Below are 20,241 nucleotides of genomic sequence, written 5' to 3' on the forward strand. Positions count from 1 at the left end.
CTGGTTAAATGAATACTAGACCTATATGCAGCTGAATGGGACAGCTGGAAGGCTAGTTCACAGAATAACTACAAAATTTTCATGACCAAAGTATATTTGCATTTCTTGTGAATCCTAAAAATACTAAAATTATATACATTAGCATTTTCAGTCAATATACACTGACAATTATAAGTGATTGGCTTTCAAAATCTTGGCACCTGCGTACCAAAGCTTAAACCACTGTTTAAAAAAAAATTAAAGTAGTAGTGACCACTTGGGTAGCTAGGTGGCACAGGGGTTAGAATTTCCGGTCTAGAGTCAGAAAGACTGCTACTCCTGACTTCAAATCTAGCCCCAGCCACTTACCAGCTATGTAGCCCCGGGCAAGTCACTCAACATTGTCTCAGTTTCATCATCTGTAAAATAAGCTGGAGAAGGAGATGGCAAACCACTTCGATATCTTTGCCAAGAATACCCCAAATGGGGCCACCAAGAATCAGACATGACTGAAAAATGACCGAACAACAGCCAAAGTGACTTGACAACACATAGAATATTGTTTTCCCCTTCCCAACTTTAGGAGCATTTGAAAGTCATCTTTTCCCCAAGTGTTTACCTTTAAATCTAGGTACCACTTTAACTAAGTCTTCTCACAAATATAAAAACATGCTTACTGATAGGTTAATCACCTTGTTTATTAGAAGTTAAATAAACACTCTAAGAAGTCAGTTATTAAGAGCTTTTTCTTCTGTCTGAGCCTAATGAGAACCAACTAGCAGCCCATTGGGTCAAAACTCAAGTGAAGAAGAATTCACATTTATATAGTGCTTTTCAGTTGTCTTTTTAAAAGTCATTCTCATAACAGTCTTCTAAGTTAGAAGCACAATTAACATAGCTATTAAGAGGATATAGAGAGGCAGTGTGAGGCAGGGGCTAGAGTGGCACTGGCCTGAGGGTCAGGATGAATGTCACCATGGGCCAGTGACTTCACCTCTTGATGTCCCAAAGTGGCTCTCCAAGACTACAATTTAAGGATGATTTGCCAGTTTAAAATTTGCTGCTTCTTTCTCTGGTTTCACTCTCCCGTTTCTGTCCCTTTTCTTTCAGTGCAACATTTTGCAAGCATGTCAATAAAGTGATTACTAGCATCTTTATCATCAAGTTACCTGAAGACTACAAACAAAAATGTTGCCAACTTTATGCTGCAAAAACTATAAGAACTACATGCTTGAACCAAAATCACAAGTGTCAATGCAGACAGAAGAGGTAAATAGCACCCTTGGAAAATGAAAATTCACCTAAGAAGTTATTGACTCCTCCTCACGGGCTGGGGTCTAATTTGGGCACTTTACCAGACACTGAGCCAGGGAACTAAAAAGTACATTGCAGTTAATGGATCTCAAGTGGTTTTTTCTTTACATTAGATTGTTAGAAGGTCTAAAAATTAAGTATAAATTAGGACTGGATTCTTTTCTTACTTAGATATATTCTGAAAACTCATATATGTCTTGTTAATCTTGAATATATACTGATATTTTTTTAAAGCAAAGATGTACATAGCCCTGGAGTCTTTGGGTTCTCAGTAAACCACTCTATGTTTGGAAGTACCCACTAATGTTAAAGTTGTAATAAATTCTGATTTATGGAAACATATGAAGGACCTCACATAACAAGTTTCATATTGGACGTAGCTTCATCTGTGTTGAGAGTACTGAAGGGCATCCAATTGGAATGTCTCCAGTGACTGTTGAATGGGGGAGGGGGGTTACCCTAGCTAGGACATTGAAATGGTCCTACCTTGTAAGCATCAGGAATGTTGACAGTCTCCCCGTGTTCCCCAACATAGCCAATGATACCTTTTCCCCAAGGCACCTGAACTTCATTAGAGTTCTCAGTGCTGCTGCAGGGAAGGAATGGGGTTCCAGCATGCACATCAAAGAATTTAGAGACCAGGGTCTTTTTGCCTGAGGCTGTCCCCTCCACCAAGAACAGGGAGCATCGGTCAGCATCCACCATGAGGCAAACAAAGATGAGGATCTTGTAGCTGAGACTGGTGAGGTCCAGGTCATTAGAAATCTCCTTGACCAGCTCCAGGAAGAACTGACGCTCGTTGTTCTGCTTGAGGTGGCACTTGTAGTCAATAGCGGTTGGGGGATATTGGGGTAAGTTCACCCGAGACTCCAGGAGGGCGCTGAGAATATGGGCCGTAGTTGGAGGCAAGGAGCTGGCCTTTCGGAGCAAGGCCCTCCGCCTCACGCTGCTCAGTGGTTCTTGGGCCCTGGATGTCACTTGCTCATCATAGGTCCTATTCACATGGATGGCTTTGGACCTGGCAAAGCTCTTTCTCAGCTCTTTCTGAGAAGCCCTTCGCTGTAAGCCTCCATCACCGCCACGGCTACTACTAGCCCAGTTGGGACTCATGGGAACGTTGCCATAATCTCCCACACCTGGACTGGGCTGACTGTTCACGGACCCCTGCTGGACAGGGACACCAGCAGCTGAAGAAGAACCACTCTCTAGGGTCCTGACCTCGGAAGCAAAGTGGCCTGAGGCTGAGACCTTCTGGCTTGGCTCATGCTTCTTCAGCCACTTCTGCACCAGCTCCTGTCTCCCCTTCCTCATCAAATAGTCTTCGAAAAGCTCTGGGTGCCTGTCCAGGAAACTTTCCACCTCCTCAAAGTCTAAGCAAGGAGCTGACATGGTCCCAGTTGCGACCGCAGACACCTCTGGGGCACTTGGGAACAAATTTTTACCTCCTGCCAGTCAACTTTCTTTGCCTCCACATGTTCTACCCCAACCAAGCACCACGAACTCCAACAGGACCCTCCTTTGCCAGCGTGTGGGTCATGTGGAGCAGAGGGATCCCAGCAGACAGGTTTTTCCTCGCCTTCCTCCAGCTCAGAGGGTGGGTCTCATAGACTGCCCAGTCTAGTCCTTCCACTGCGCTCTGAGCCCAGGACTGACAGGTGCCCGGAGCCGTGATGCTGCCGCAGCTGCTGTTTGCTTCTAATCTAAAAAAGAAAAAAGAAAAAAAGTGCGGAGCTAGCTAGTTACTGCTGCCTTTGCTTCCGTTTCTGCTGTAGCTGAAATCTATGAGTGGACCACAGCGAAAGCAGTAAGGGGACTGATGCCTGGATGTTTGGGGATGGGGAGGGGGGAGAGGAGCAAAGACACGCCTCTGAGTGAGGGACAGAGACTGGAGGGAGGGAGCAAGGGAGGGTGTGTGGAGAAGGATGAGAAGCCCAAGTCAACAAGCCGGAGACTATGGCAGGCTGTCGCTCCATGGGAGGTAATTAGTATCTATTGAAACAAAAACCAGGGGGATCGGGATGGACTTTCTGCTCGGAATGGAACTGGGGGACAGGAAAGAAAGAAGAGTCTTGTTCTTATCTCCTTCCCTCCTCTCCTTTTGCAGTCCCTTCCTCCTCTCTCCATCCTCCCCCACTGGTTATTCAGCAGTATTTGTTGCAAGGGATCCCAGCAGAAGCACAGCTGGGATCTTAAGAGGAAATGTTTGTGTCTTACAAGGAAATCAGACCCCAGAGGTTAGTTCCCGTGGAAATGAAGATGGACAAGCAGAGGTAGGGCTATTTTTTGTTTGTTTTGCTTTGCTTTTGGAGGGGAAGAGGGTGATTAGAGGTTATCCCTTCCCAGATTAGAGTACTGTACCTCCGGAGAACACAAGAAATATTAATTGAATTAAATTTCCCCCAAAGTAGCAGATAAAGTTCTTTGTGCAAGCTGTTCCGTGTACCTTGTAGAAATTCATTCATTTACCTTGAAGTAAAAGGGAAACAGTATTTATCAGGTAAACCCATTAGGAGAAGCTTAGTTCATAGCATCATAATATACTCACTGGCCTGGAGAGGATGGGTTTGGGGAGGGGGAATGAGGAGGGGGAAAAGAGAGCAGGATGGTTCTATCACACACACCCAGTCCTCTATGTTTCTATCATTTCTTTCTTCTTTCTTCGTGAATGACTTTCCCTTGTACTCTTTCCTTTTCATCCCCAAGCTCACAGTCAGATATGCTTTCCCTCCCTAAGAATTCTTAATGTTTTGGGGTAATGTATTTGATTATTCTTTCTCCATCCTGGAAGTTCCCTGAACCTGGCTTCTCTCTGCAGTTAGCTGTCTCATTTACAAAGGGTTTTCCTTTTTTAAATATAGCTAATAAGTCTTAAGCAATTCATAAGGAAGAGAGGAGCATGTCAGAAAAGTGGATCTTTGTAAGGCAAGCGATTCTTGCTCCCAGCACAGGGAGCAGATTAGTTCTGACCTTTCATGGGGGAAAAAAGCAAACAGGAACAGGACTATTGTGATCCACTGTTACAGGATCCTAGTGAATGAACCAATGAATAGGACTAACATCCAAGAAATGGAAGATACATGGACGATGGTGTGCAAGTAGTAAGAATTCAATCAATAGTTATTGTCTGTCTCCTGATCCTTCTGGAAGAATTCTAAATAGTCAAAAATTGAGGCTCAAAGGAACCATCTTATGAACTTGACAGTGGGATTCAGTGACTCACAGTGTTTTCAAGTTCTATATTGTTTCTTTTGGACCATTGGCAGGGTCCTAGAAGAAAAAGATGTCACTTGTTTAAAAGCTCTATATTTTGGAGTTTTCTTGGAAAAAGGAGAAAAGAGAGATGGATACAATTTGGGGAGAGGCCAGTCTTGGAATGTCCATCTTATAAGAGTATTGGATTTGAAATCAGAAGATTTAGATTCAAATCCCAGCTCTAGTTAGCTGTGTAATTGACCAACTCAGTCAGTCTGTGCCTCAGTTTCTTCAACTGTAAAATGAGAGCACTGGGCCAGATAATCTCTAAAGGTCCCTGAAGTGTTAATTTCTATGATATTAACAATGAGCTATTTGGAATCACAGAGCTAATTGAATAAAACATCTCACTAATTCAGTTCTTAGTCTCAAGGGTATTGTTAACTATTGAAGGGCAGAGAGAAAGAGTGAGGTGAGAGACCTAGGGGAAATTGGAGGAAATCAACTTAACAGCATTTTGATGGCTATGCTCTGATAAATCCCTTGCTTAAGGCCTCTTGTGCAAGAGAGGAAGCTTCCAAACTGCTTTGGAACCTTCACTTTCACTGAAAAATGCTCCTTTTTGGTGGGGGAGATGGGGAAGACATAGAGATGTGGGATGAAGGCTGATTGATGGCATTGCTTCAATTGACATTTTTACTTTATTCTCAGGTTCTTGAATGAAATCAAACCGAAGCAGATCAGCTCTTGGGGTTCAGAAGATGCTACCTTGGCTGCCATAGCTGCTGTTGTTATTGCTGGTTTTCTGCTAAGTACTTTCCTTGCCCCTACTCTACCATGCCCTGGATAATTTTGATGGTTGTACATCCATTTGCCCTCAGATGTTAGAGAGATTGCAGTCATGTATAGGTCCTACAAATAATTTAGTAACAAGTATTTATTAGGTACTTACTATGTGCCTGGAACTAGGGCTAAGCCTTTAGGATAAAAAGAAAAATCTAAAAAGAAAAGACCCTGTCCCCACATTATAGTGAAGGAAATAGCACACATATAAATATATATTTACAAAATATAGAGAGTTAAGATACAAAGTGACCTAAGACGAGGAAAGCATTAGCAGGAGGTATGAGGCAGGAAGCATTAAGGAAACCAACCCACCAGGGTTGTTGTAAGAATAAAATAAGACAATATTGCCAGGGGTCACACAGCCAGTAAATGTCTAAAGGCAGATTTGAACTCAGATCTTTCTGATTCCAGGTCCAGTGTACTAGTATACTACCTAGCAACTTCTCATCCTCATATTTACTACTCTTTACACTATAACTTCTAATTTTATTTATTTATTATTATTATTATTATTGGAGGAGGGAAGGCAAGGCAATTGGGGTTGTGACCTTGGGTAAGGTCACACAGCTAATAAGTGCCAAGTGTCAGAGAGAAAATTTGAACTCAGATCCTCCTGACTCCAAGGCCAGTGCTCTATTCAATGCGCCACCTAGTGGCCCCTACAACTTATACTTTCATTGCTGATTTTTAAAAATATCATTTTCCTTTGAACAAAGGATAACCCTACACATATCACACTTTTAAGATAAGATCTCTTTGAAAGGAAATAATATCTAGATGTGTACTAAAATACATAAAATCCAATACAAAACTTATTGTGAAAGTTAATTTTAATTTTTTTCCATTCCAATAAAAATATTTTATTCATTTTTATCATTTCTCCTATTGTCATCAAGAAAAAGGCAATGATGATAAAAATGAATACAATTAAAAGTATGATTATAAGTTACCCAGGTTTGACACAAGTCATATTTTAAGGATAATTATCACCTCTTTGTTGTTTAGTTGTTTGAATTGTGTCCAATTCTTCATGACCTCATTTGGGGTTTCCTTGACAAAGATACTTGAGTGATTTGCCATTTCCTTCTCCAGCTCTTTTTACAGCTAAGGAAACTGAGGCAAACAGTATTAAGTGACTTGCCCAGGGTCATAGAGCTTATAAGTGTCTGAGGTTGTATTTAAACCAAAAAAACCGAATTCCTCACTCCAGGCCTGGCACTCAATTTACTGTACTACCTAGCTGCCATATTATCAGTTCTTTTTGTACCAAAATCTTAAAAAAAAATCACAGAATCTCAGTTAAACAGAAGCATGGACTCCATCTAGACCAATTCATAGCTGAACAAGAATCCCCTCTATGATATTCCTAACGTGGTTGTCTGGTCTTTTTTTTTTTTTTTTTGAAGATCTCCTGTAATTAAAAACTCAATACCTTTAAAGGTACCCCATCCTAAGTTTAGACAGCGGCAATTATTAGGAAATGTCTCCTTTGTGAGGTTCAAATAAGATACTGATGAAAAACATTTTGCAAGCCTTAAATTGAGAGAGGGAGAGAGGAAAGAAGGAGAGGGAAAGAAAGGGGGGGAAGAGAGAAAGAGAGAGAGAGAGAGTTTGCATATTATTGATTATTCTCCAGCCTCCATGCCTTCAGTGTGATAGTGACTTCATTCCCTGAGCCTTCTACTAAACTTCTGTTGAAGTTCAAGCAAAGTTTATTGAGCAATACAATGGAGTGTGCCAGTAAATGGTTTCATAACCACTTTGGAAATAAAAATGCATGCACAGACATTTAAGTTTAATCAGCATTATTATTGCTTTCTAACAGTGAACAAAATAGCAAATCAAGCCCTGATTTGGAGCTATTTGTGAATTTCTGTTAAGTTGAACAGGAGCCTCTCCAAGCCTGTCAGAGCAGACTCCAGCATACCTTGGCTTATACTGAACTAGAATCTCCCTTTCTTTGAATGTCACCCACTGCTCCTGGAATACCTTCTAGGCCTAAGCAAAATAGCGTGGAGTGGTGGAGGAAGCACTAGATTTGAAGTCAAAGGACTGTCACATTCAAATCGTGGTTCTACAGTTTTTGCAATATTTTGGTGATCTTGAGCCAAGTAGGTAATGTGTCTGGATCTGTCTGGTAAAAAGGATTTTGGCTAAATGATTTCTAAGGTCGTTTCCAGCTCCAAGTCCTATGATCTGTATGCAAAATTCCTTTTTCACATAATAGCTCTCTTCAAATATATGTCATTTCCTCCCTCCTTCCCAAGATTTTTCTTCTCCTGCCCAAATATACCGTTTCTTCAATTGACCCTCCTTTGAGTGGCCTCACCATTCTGGTTGTTATTCTTTGGCTTGTTAGACTTCTTACTAAAAGAGGATTCCCAGACTTAACACAATTCTTCAAATTTAGTCTAAGGCAAAATGTAGTGGGGCTATCATTTCCCTCAGGCTAAAAATCTATGCCTCTGTTAATTGTATTGCCTTTTTGGCTTCTGTGTCATACTTCCCGACCTCAAATTAATTCATATTGAGCTGGTCTACAAATATATTCTGATAACATCACTTCTGTTTCTGTCCTCATTGATCTTTACCCAAAGGCTTTCTACTTCATCAAATCAAGCCTCAGAGGCTTCCTAACAGTATGACCCTGGACAAATCACTTTAAAAAAAAAAAAATCTTTATTTGCCTCAGTTTCCTCATCTGTAAAATGGGGATAATAATAGCGTTACCTTCGAGGGCTGTTGTGAGGATCAAATGAGATAATAATTGTAAAGAGTTTAGCACAGTGCCAGGCACATAGTCAATATAATATAACTGTTAGCTGTTATTATTATTACTTATATCATAGCTTACTGCTCTGGTTCCTGGATTTCCTCACTTTAATAAATCTATTTCAATTAATCAGCAAGTACCTATTTAATCCTACATTATGCTAGGCACTGCGATAGACCCAGAGGAGACAAAGACGAAAGTGGAACAGCCCTTCCAATTCAGGAGCCTACGTTCTGTTGGCAGGGACATCATGCACGTACGTAAGCACACAGAAAATAATTGCTAAATCTACTCTCCATTCTCTCTACCTTTTAACCTTTTTTTTCTTCTTTTTGAATGAAGTAGATCCTTCCAGAGCCATTTTCCATGTGAGTTCATAGGTTCCATCCAACCAAGTGTTAGTGGCATCCGGGAGGTCAAATTTGTTGTTGTTCAGTCCTGTCCAACTCTTCATGACCCACTTTGGGGTTTTCTTGACAAAGACTCTGGAAGGACTTGGCATTTCCTTATCCATCATTGTACAGATGAAGAAATTGAGGCAAACAGGGTTAAGTGACTTGCCCAGGGTCATACAGCTGGTCAGGTTTGAACTCAGAAAGATGAGTTTTCCTGACTCCAGGCCATGCACTGGATGCACTATGACGCCACCTCACTGCCAAGTTCACATTTATCCTGTGTGTTAGAATCATCTTCCTTTTTATCCATCCCTTGTGCTTTTCTGTTGATATCTAAGGCCTCGTATTTCGTTGCTATATCCTTTTCTGGAATTGTCTCCTCCGTGTTTCTACTGCTGTTGTTCTGTTTTTGTTGTTGCCTTGGGGTAGGGAACTCCCAGTGAGGAAACTTTCTTCCCCAACGCAAAGCAGCTGTTGTTCTGCTAGTGACAGCATCCGAGTGGCCTGGCATCCTGAGAAGTTAAATGCCTTGCCCTGGATTACATAGCCAGCATATCCAAAAGGGGCTTGACTTCAATGCAGATCTAACTGAATCCAAGGTTCTCTCTCAGTCTATACAACAGTAAGAACTAGTATTTATAGAGTACTTTGAGAGCTGCAAAGCCTTTTATGAATATTTCATTTTATCTTCATAACAACCCTGGGACAGAAGTGCTGTTATTACCTCCATTTTACAGATGAGGAAACTGAGGCAAACAGAGGTTAAGTGATATGCCCAAGGTCACTCAGTTAAGGAATATCTGAAGGAGTATTCAAACTCAAGTCAATTTGACTCCAGGTCCAACACTCTGAGTTAAGTTCGAATACTCCTTCAGATATTCCTTAGCTGAAGTCAGTCTGAATTATTTAACAAATATGTATGTATATATATATAAAATGTGTGTGCATAATATGTTATATAATTATACTTCTTCAAAGTAGCAAGGATACTAGTTTGCCATTTCCTTCTCCTGTTCATTGTACAAAAGAGGAAACTGAGGCAAACAAGGTTCAGTGACTTGCCCAGGGTCACAGAACTAGTAAGTGTCTGAGGCCTAATTTGAACTCAGCAATTATGTTATATACATATAACACATGCACAATTTCATTGTGTTAATATCGCTTCTGTTTCTGTCCCCATTGATCTTCACTGAAATGCTTTCTACTAGTGTAAATCCAGCCTCAGACACGTCTTAGCTGTGTGACTGTTTGCTTCAGTTTCCTTTTCTGTAAATTGGGGATAATAATAGCACCTCCTTCCCAGGGTTGCTGTGAAGATCCACTAAGATTATAAAGGGCTTGGCACAGTTCCTGGCCCCTAGTAAGTGCTTTATAAATATTAGCTATTACTATTATTATCATAGCTCACCTCTCTCATTCCTGGATTTCCTCACTTTAATACATCCATTGTAATCAGTCAATAAGTATTTAAGTCCCTGTGATATTCCAGGCACTGTGTTAGGCGCTAGGAATACAAAGATAAAAGTCCATACATACACACGTGTGTATCTATGTAAGAATATATGTATGTATAGACACACACATGCACACACATGTATAAATGTGTGTTTGTCTTATATATAGGGAGTTTTCTCCCTCTCTCTTCCTTTTCCATTAAAAACCCTCTTGCTTACATTTATCCTCACCTCTCCTCTCTACCTGCTGACCACTTATGCCTCCTCCAAACTTGGCTACTTCTGCTGAGGGTACCACTTTTCTTCCAGTCACCTGTTCACAACCATGAAGTTTGTGGTTGTTATTCCGTTATTTTCCAGTCGTATCCAATTTTTCATGAACTTATTTGGAGTTTTCTTGGCAAAGACACTAAAGCAGTTTACCATTTCCTTCTCCAGTCCATTGTACAGAAGAAGAATCTGAGGCAAACAAGGATAAGTGACTTACCTGGGGTCACACAACTAGTAAGTGTCTGAGGCCAGATTTGACTTAGGAAGAAGAGTCTTCCTGATTCTAGGCCTGGCAATCTATCCACTGCCACCTAGGTGCCCTACCATGAAGTAAGTAATTCTTTACTCTTCATTTTCCCCCACATCCCATATCTCATCAGTTGCCAAGTCTTTTTGCCAAGTCTTCCTTTGTGGCATCTTTCTCATCTGGTCCCTTCTCTCTGGGCAGCTAGGTGGCAGAGTGTATAGAGTGCTGGGCTAATCAATTTTTCATCAACTTCAACAAATAGTGGTGTTATGGAAACACCTCTATGCTGGACTATAATGCCAATGGGATGCCCACAGCAGCCACTATGGATATGCATGCATATTTCCAGGGTAAATTTGCAAAATATAAACTCTCGTCCTCAAAGATGAAACCAAGACATCTATTCAAACACCAGAAAGCCAAATCCATCATAGTAACAAAGAATCAATACACTTTGTCAGTGCAGGGAGAATGGCCATCCCCAAGCCCTCCCTCTGTCAAGCCTTCCCACAAACAAGCTCCCTTAGGCAAAATCACCCTCTCTGTCACTCACACTAACTGCTCTACTCTGCTCTGCCTCCTCTCTGTCTCTCAGCTCCACCTCACTCTTCTTGCTCCACCCATTCGGCAAGGCTCCTCCCACCATCAACTCCATGTGACTCAAGTTATGGGCTGGACCAGAGCTCAAAGCAGGTTATGTGGGCCTACTAAGGGACAGGGAAGATCTCCAAATTCCCCTACCATTACATGGAAAAAGAATGAGAAACAAAAGTTAAGTAGGACTCAGTTCCTTCTCTTAAATAGTTCACAATCTAACATGAACATAAATAAATATGCAACCCAATAGACAACAGGTATATAAGAGAAATTCAAACCAAATACTCTATGAGATCTGAGATCTGATACAGGAAGGACCATTGTGGAATGGGAGAAACAAGAAAGGCTTCCTGGAGGAGATGGAAGAAATGGTGTCTACCGAGCTACTCAAATTTCTCCATTACAACGTAAAGGGGAGCAGTAATGATGATGGCCCAGGTGTGCATCTAGCTGCATGCCATCATCTGGACAATGTGTGGTTTCTGCCATCTTTGTTTTTCTAGTGGGGATGGTTAGACTGATCTCTTTCTTATTTCTCTAGACACTGACTTGTCATTATCCAGATGGGTCTTTGAAAATGAAGTATTTTAACATGATACCATGTAAGAAATAAGAATGCATTTATACCATCTTCAGTAGCTTGAAGGATAAGAAGTAAGCTCTGAAGGATCCCAGTTAATCCAAATCTCCACCTGTGTTCCAAACTACAAATGACTGTATTACTTAGTTTCTATCACCATTAGCCCCCAAAATAGGTCCTCTTCCATGTTTATTTTATTCTTGGCTACAACAATATCCAATAAATTATTACTGGTATAGTTAAAGAGTAGAGTATTTCAAACTTTGTATCTTTTTAAAATCATATACTTTGTACACAATTTCCCCCTCCTTCCTTCCATTTGGTTAATGTTACTGAGTTTTTGCACAAATTCTCATTAACAATAGATCTTAAGTTACTTGAATTTATTGCATGTGTGTGTTCATCCTTCGTTGCCAAAGAAGACCATGCCATCAGAGAAGTGATAACATGACTTGCACTTGACTTTGTTTTGAGTGAGGAAGGGCTGTGCAGATCACCAGCCTCACTTCTCCTCCAGAGCCATCTGAATTCAGTGACCAAATATTCATCAGGATGACTGGAGATGACCCAGGATGAGGCAACTGGGGTTAAGTGACTTGCGCAAGGTCACACAGCTAGTGAGTATCAAATGTCTGAGGTGAGATTTGAACTCAGGTCCTCCTGACTCCTGCACTGGTGCTCTATCCACTGCACCACCTAGCTGCCCTAATTTATTACATACTTTAAAAGAAAATCAAGTTCAACGTAATAAAGATTTGCATCTTCCTATACAATCATCTTTTTGGATCCTACTGCATCTATGGAAATGCCTATTTACTAACTTTAGGATAAGAACAACAAATAAAAGAATAGCTTTTAAACAAATCATTTCCCCTTTTCTTCACCTGTGCTGTGGAAGGAGAGAGGTGGATTAAATGAGGTCTTACAGATCTAACATTCTATAGTTCTCCTATTGAAAAACTAAATAGGGTTTTCCTAGTGCACTAGAGAAGGCATTTGACCATAGCAAGTGACTTCATTTCCCAAGGAAATGTAATAAAGAGAGGGCCATGACATGTTGCTGAAGCTGATCCATGATATCACTCCTGTGGGTAATTCTTCATAGCCCTTCCACAACTTCTATCCTGTGCAACTCTTGCCCATGTCTTTCCACAAAACTTCCATAAAGAATTTGTTTAATGTGATGGTGGCCTTTCTCTTATTCACTTAATGTATCAAATTATCAGTGAACCACTCAGAGTGGTAATACATTGTCTCTAATTACTGACATGGTGATTGACCCATTTAATTTTCCAGTCTTACATGAGCTGGTATTTTTTATATCACTTGTCACTTACAACTGATTGTTGGTAATATACAGTAAACTGTTTCTGCCCATCATTTGTTCTTTCTGATTAAGTGGTATAATGAATAGAATGTCTGACTTGCTATCAGAAGATGTGAGTTTGAATACTACTACAAGATACTTATTAGTATTTAGTTTTCTCAGCTATAAGATGGAAATAATAATAACGCCTACCTCACCAATCATATGACACAGGTAAAGTGCTTTGCAGACCTTACAATGTTATATAAATGTTAACTATTGATAATTATCATTATTTCAGAAGACCAATGATGAAGAATGCTATCTCCATGAATGCCATCTCCAGAAAGAGATAGAATAAACATTTAATATAGTACCCACTATGTGCCTGCCACATATATAAGTACTTTCTACAAATATTATTTTATTTGATAATAATTTCTCATTGGAAAGAGAAGTAATGAACTAAATATTCAAACAAAGAATTACATTTTTTAACATGACTAATATGGGAATTCGTTTTGCTTAAACCACTTATATTTGTTGCAAGGAGTTCCATTTTTATTTTCAGTGAGGTAGAGGTAATAAGGGGAAATGTTTGGTAATTGAAAAAATAAATTTAATTTAAAAATTTTGAAATATTATTGAAATATTAGCTATTATTATTCCACTGCCTTTTGGGTTCTCTGGAATTTTGATTCTTCCAAGATCATGCTGTTCTAAGATTCACAGCTATAATACATTGCCAGGGGACTATTGGTACTAAAAAGGTGAGCTTTTGCAGAAGAAATCATTTGAGATCGTTGAAAGCATTGTGTACCTCCTGCTCTCCATCATAATCTCTTCCTCAAATGTGAGCTGAGCTCATTATCTATCAGCAGTAGCTACCCACAAGGTACCTGTTGTTCACCTAACTTGAAAGTGTTCCCTATCCAGTTGCATGTAATGATCTGGATATATGTTTTTTGCCATCTTTGTTTTTTCCACAGGGTTAAATTGATCTCTTTCTTATTATTGAAGATTTCACTGGGAGCTCAGGGGGAGGGAACTTTGTACAATTTCAGAGCATAGCACAATTATTCATAATGTTATCTCCAACTAGAAGCATTTGGCAAGCTTTGTGATCAACAGAGATCCCTTCTGTTTGGATTTTGCAAGGGACATCTCCATACAAGTTTTCCTGTTTTATACGTTGCTTGATATCAGAATTCATTAGATAACTGAACAAAAACTAGCTCCAAAGTTGCATCAGTCAGAGTCTTATATAATTTTAGTATGTTCATGGGAGATGCTTTGCCTCATGAGAACCTTCAGGGACTTTTTTTTTACCCAAATATTTTAATTGATTTTTTAAAAAATACAGAAGGATCTTACATTTTCACTGCTTCTGTTATTTGTTTGGCAATTTTTAAAATGTGTTCTGCTCCAGAAAATTGTCCATTAAAGTTTGTTTGCTTCCTTCTTGTCTATGCATAAGACACATCCTTGATGTGTCCAAAGACTATCCTCAAGGATTAGATATATACTTGGTAACTACTAAAGTCTTGTCAGATTTGATTTAACAAAAGAAACTTTTCTTTCAGCTTATTCAATAACTACCTCTTTAGAAGAGATGGGGATACAAAGGCCAAAAGGAAAAAATGGAGATATTCCCTGCCCTCAAGAAGCTTAAGTTCTATTGGGGGGGAGGAGAGCAGTACAAAATGTACATAGAGATTTCTCCCATTCATTATAATTCTTCTATACAACATGACTAATGTGAAAATGTGTTTAACAGGAATGTATGTGTAGACCCCATATCAGACTGCATGCCCTCTTGGGAAGGGATGGGAAAGGGAGGGGGAGAAAATTTTAAAATTATGGAAGTGAATGTTGAAAATTAAAAATAAATAAATTTAAAATGATAAAAAAATGTGCACAGAAAATAAACACAAATTATATGCAAAATATTTTCTGAGGAAGGCACTAGTAACTGAAATGATCAATATTGACTTCTTGTAGGCAGAAGGTGATACAAGCTAACCTGGGAAGAAACTTAGGGATTCAGCAAGGCCAGATGCAGAAACAGTGAATTCCAGGGTTGTGTGACAGCCTATACTAAGGCACAGAGACTAGAAATGTCTCAATTGACAAAATATTTATTATGCATCTACTATATGTCAGGCAATATTAGGCACTGACGAAATAAATAAAAGAATGAAACAGGTCCTGCCCTCAAGAAGCTTACATGATATTATAGAACGTAGACCCATTTGGAAGGAATGTAAAATGAAAGAAGTAGAGTAATGTAGACTGTTGCTAGGTTGTAAAAACCAGAGTTTTTGTTTTGTCCTAAGGGAAAGAAGAAGCTATTGAAATTTCTTGAGTATTGGAGTTACTTTGTCAGATGATTTAGGCATCTCCCTTTGGCAGTTGTGGGGAGGAAGGATTAGAAAAAATTGTTTGGAGGTAGGGAGATCAATAAAGAAGGTATTGCAAGAGGACAAACGAGAAGTGATGGTGGTCCAACATGGGGCTTTAGAGATATGAGAGAAAAGGACAGGCATAGAGATATCATCATGGCAACTGTTTGGATATTAGGGATGAAAGAAAGGAAAGATGCTAGGGTTCCTCTGAGATTGTGAATCTAAATGAATGGAAAGATGGTAGCATCCTCAGGATCTTGGTTTAGCTCCAAAGCCTGTTGGTTTCAGTGAAATTTTTGTGGTACTGTTCCATGTGTGTCTCTTTCTGTCTCTTCATTCCAACTGTGTAGTAAGCAGCTTGCATCTCCAGCCCTGTTTGCTACTTTCATTCTGGTAGCTCCCATTTTTCTTATCTCTGTCTCCTCTCCATGTGGCCCCAAGATGCCTTGGAATACACCCCTCCCCACCAGGACTCCCCTTTCCATGAGGCCTACCATTTACTTTCTTCCTTGTCTATGTTCAAACTACGTGACCCTGGACAAGTCACTTAGTCACTTATTACCTCAGACAACTAAGACTATTAACTTATAAACATATCAATATGTATCTATAAAGGGAGTTTCCACAGATAAATTCATTCATCTAGGTTCTGCTTCCTTCAACCTGTCCAAATATATACATATATACACACACATATATATACATACATACTGTGTGTATATGTATACATACATACATACACATATACACATACTCACATGTATACATATATACATATAAATATGTGTGTGTATATATATTATGTAAAAGAACACGGGATCTAAAGTCAGAGGACCTGGGTTCAATAACAGCCCTATCACTTACTACCTGCATAACCTTATTGCTGTTTGTTCTTTGTTTGTGAAGAGGACCAGTGACAACATGCGGTGGTGTCTTGATTCCTGGGTGAATTGGATTTAGGTAAGGCAGAGTTGCACAAAGTCTCACTCTTTCTTCCTGAGTCACTGAAGTCCATTGCCCCAACAAAAATCAAGATGACTGCAATGACTTGGGATGCAGTGGATAACTTTCGCATCTTCAATGTCTGGCCTAAGCTCTAAGCATTCCGCAGTGTCTGCTTTAGCCTGCCTTCATAGCCATTGGAACAAATTGTTCTCATCCACCCATTCTGCCAGGGGAAAGTCTTCACATGCTTGAGGTAGACACCCACCTAACTCCCTGATGGGTTTGAGGTCTCTCAGTTACCCTCAGACAAGTCATCTAACTTTTTTGGACTTTAAGTCACCTCACCTGTAAAATGAGTGATTTGAACTGGATGACTCCCAAGGTACCTACTAAATGTATGAGCTTGTCGTCTATGACCCTTTCTTTATTCGGTCTAGCTCCTGGAGACTACTCTGACTATTCTACTTAATTGATCTAGGTGGACAAAGAAGGAGAGATGAAATGTGTTGCTCAAATGGAGAAAAGTATCTTGGTTCAAGTAGCAGCCAACTAACTATCCTAGTATGTGCTCTTTCTGTCTCTCTGTCTCTGGCTGTCTGGCTGTCTGTCTCTGTCTGTGTGTGTATGTGTGTGTGTGTGTTTGCTCCCGCACCTCTCTCTCTGTGTCTCTCTATCTCTCTCTTTCTGTCTCTCCGTATCTCTCTATCTCTTTCTCTATGTGTGTGTGTGTGTGTGTGAATGAGCATCAGAGAAAAGGGAAAAGGAAAATGACAGTTTGTAACAGTAAGCACCCCTACATACACAGAGGGGCCTCCTACCATAGGTTCTTAGATCTTCATTCATAAAACGAAAGGCAAGGTTTGAGGGGTTAGTAATCACTTTAATCAAGCACAGTTAACAGAGAAAATCAGTCCGACAGCACTTCCAAACTGCCTGACCACTAACATATATGCATCTTTACCAGAGAGGGAAACACCAACATCTGGGTTTTCAAAAAGCCAGTGGGGAGGGGGGGAGTGTTGCTTAGTGACTTCCCAGAGTCTCATCTGGCACATAGACCTTCTTCCAAAAACTAAGCCCCCAATGTAAAACCTCACCCTCAGTGTATTTATACACTTTTTAGAGTCAGAGGACATAACCCTCTGACCCAGTGCCTCAACAGAAAAAGACAGAAGGTACTTGGGACCCTCCTACAAAACAACTCCCCTAATCAAGCTTCCCAACATGGGCAGACCCATCAATGGGTGGGGAAGATCCTCCCCAATCATATTATTCAATCAGAGGCACTTTTAGCAAAACCAAAACAGCAAAATATCCTAATTTAATTGCCCTTACACAGTTGCTGGAGGAACTTGTGAGGGTAGGCACACAATGCACTGTTGGTAAAGCTGTGAAACAGTTTGACCATTCTGGAAAATTATTTGGAATTAAACCCCAAAAGTCACTAAATTGCATATTTTTTACCCAGCAATACCAGTGCTAGTTATGTATCCCAAAGAGATTAAAGAAAAAGGGAAAGGACCAATATGTACACAAATATTTATAGTGCCTTTTTTATTGTAGCAAATAACTTGAAACAAGCCCATTCTTTGGAGAATAGCTGAACAAATTATGGATGTAATAGAATATTAATGCATCATAAAGTGATGAAAGGAACAGATTCAGAGGAACCTGGAAAGACTCGTATGAACTGATGCAGAATGAAATGAGCAGAACCAGGAAAATACACAATGACTACAGTAATGAAAGGAAATCAAGTTTGGAAGACTTAGGAACTCTGATCAATGCAGTAGCCAGTCACCACTCCTGAAGAGTGATGATGGAACATCCTCCCTCACCTCCTAGTAGAGAGGTGTTGGACTAGAAATGCAGAATGAGACATACATTCTCAGACATGACAAAGTATTTGTACTTCTTTGTTTCAAGGCAAGGCTTTTACAGTGGTAGGAAAAGTTTGGAGGAGGTGATAGTCACGGAAGAAAGAAAAGAGCATTAATGAAATTTTTAAAAGCACATAGAAAAAGCAGAAAAAAGGTCAGACAGGGACACTGGCAAGCAAGAGAGTGTTGGCATATTAAATTTAGTATAGACAATAAAACAAGCAATACAAAACAGCCTTTGGAAATATCCCTGTTTGGTAATGATTGTCTAGTTCATAATTAAAAAGAAAATTTACAGAATAAGAAAAAGAGAAAGTCCATCTTTCAATCTCTTTGTAGCTGACCAGCTATAAGAATAATTATCAAAGCTATGCTTTTCTCTGCCCCATCAATTCATAATGACTAACATCTGTGTGGTGCTTTAACATTTATAAACATTTTAAAATGTAGGCGGTGCAATGGATAGAGTGGTGGTAGTGGAGTCAGGAAGACTTGAGTACAAATCTAGCTTCAGATACTTTCTTGCTGTGTGATCCTAGACAAGTCACTTCAGCTCTATTTGCCTCAGTTTCCTCAATTGTAAAATGGGGATAATAAGAGCACATCTCTCAGAGTTGTTGAAATTATCTCATTATCAAATGAGATAATATTTGCAAAGCACTTAGCACAGTGACTGACACGTAGAAGATGTTGTTCCCTTCTCTCCCCTTCCTTATTTTCTGATTTGATACATCACAACAACCTTTGTGACAGTTCTGCTTTGTGAGGCAGATAGTAGGAGTATTATTATTCACGCTTCATAGATGAAGAATTGAGGCTCAGACACTGCAAACAGACAATGGATATACAGTAAACCACAGCTCAGAGCAGTTTCTTGGTCTGAGCTGGAGGGTCAGTGCCTGGGACATAATGTCACCTTCTCCACAGGTCAGGCCCTCACCACTTCTTGCCTGGATTATTATAAAAGCCCCATAATTGTTTTTACAGCATCCAACTTCTCCTCTTCCAATCAGTCCTCCATACAGCTGCCAAATCTATTATGCAGTCATATATGCTCTGAGGTATTTATCCCAGCTCTCACATTGCCCAGTCAGGTTCCTAGAGGGCTTGTACTACATCTTAGTTCTTCAATGTCATTGGCTCAAGCCCCAATTTCAGTGTATTCTCCCAAATATCAATTGCTGGTGATTAACATCAACTAGCTTTTTTACAAAGATATATTTACTAAGAAGATATGGAGTATGAACATCACCCCCCCACACACACGCACACACACGTGTACACACACGCACATACATGCACACACACCCAGGAGCACATTCTCCCTTCTGCTACCTCAGTTGCTAGAAAGAGTGGGCTCAAATTTAAGAAGTTTCTCCATAATATTTTTCCTCCCAAGCATACTTCTGAATGAGGCATAATTGAGGGATGAGCTGCTATCACTTCCTCCTGGCTGTCCCCAATTTATTTCTATTTTGGGACAATCAGGTCATTAAGAATTTCTCACTGGGCTGAAACGTCCACAAAATCTGGCATGGAATCCAGCTCCCAAATCTCTGATGGTGCGCACTCCTGACCTGTTGAAACAACCTAGTCCTTCACCTAAGAGCAGGATAAGAGAGGAAAAGAATAGAAGCCCATATTTGTGGACCACATGTCAACCAAGATAGACAGATTAAGGCCTGAAGCCTGTCTCCCTACCCAGGGGCTTACTGACCAATAGCAGTCAGAGAGGAAAAAGGGGCCAAAACATATGGTTAGTGACTTTTAGAGACATTCTCAGTTCTGGCTGAGGAATGAATCACAAATCACTTTCTTCACCATGTGGTTTTGTTGTTGTTCAGTCATTCCAGTTGTGTCTGACTCCTTGTGATTTGGGATTTTCTTGGCAAAGATACTGGTGTGGTTTGCCATTTCCTTCTCCAGCTCATTTTACAGATGAGGAAACTGGGGCAAACAGGATTAAGTGACTTGTCCAGGGTCACACAACTCATAAGTGTTTAAGGCCAGATTTGAACTCATGATGATGAGTCTTCCTGATTTCAAGGCCAGCTCTAG

The 20,241-nt window shown here is 40.1% G+C and overlaps 1 protein-coding gene and 1 long non-coding RNA gene across 4 annotated transcripts in view; one reads left to right on the forward strand and one right to left on the reverse strand.

The window, feature by feature from the left end:
• Positions 1-20,241, reverse strand: part of PDE11A (phosphodiesterase 11A) — a 571,707-nt gene that overhangs the window by 502,029 nt on the left and 49,437 nt on the right. The window contains exon 2 of one of the 2 annotated variants that reach the window (XM_072612422.1): positions 1,780-2,993. The exons of the other annotated variant lie outside the window; for it this stretch is intronic. Within the exon in view, the coding sequence (XP_072468523.1) occupies positions 1,780-2,682 (903 nt within the window). The 5' untranslated portion in view covers positions 2,683-2,993. The remainder of the gene's footprint in view (positions 1-1,779; positions 2,994-20,241) is intronic. 2 annotated transcript variants of the gene reach the window in all.
• On the forward strand, positions 2,940-12,831 carry LOC140505918 (uncharacterized). Of its 2 annotated transcripts, none has more exons than XR_011967705.1 (3): positions 2,940-3,097; positions 3,398-3,563; positions 5,197-12,831. It is a non-coding gene; the product is annotated as an uncharacterized lncRNA (long non-coding RNA). The 2 variants fall into 2 exon arrangements; XR_011967706.1 differs by lacking the exon at positions 2,940-3,097 and adding an exon at positions 3,153-3,271.

The sequence above is a fragment of the Notamacropus eugenii genome, chromosome 5 (assembly GCF_028372415.1).
Source record: "Notamacropus eugenii isolate mMacEug1 chromosome 5, mMacEug1.pri_v2, whole genome shotgun sequence".
Classification (NCBI taxonomy): Eukaryota; Metazoa; Chordata; class Mammalia; order Diprotodontia; family Macropodidae; genus Notamacropus; species Notamacropus eugenii.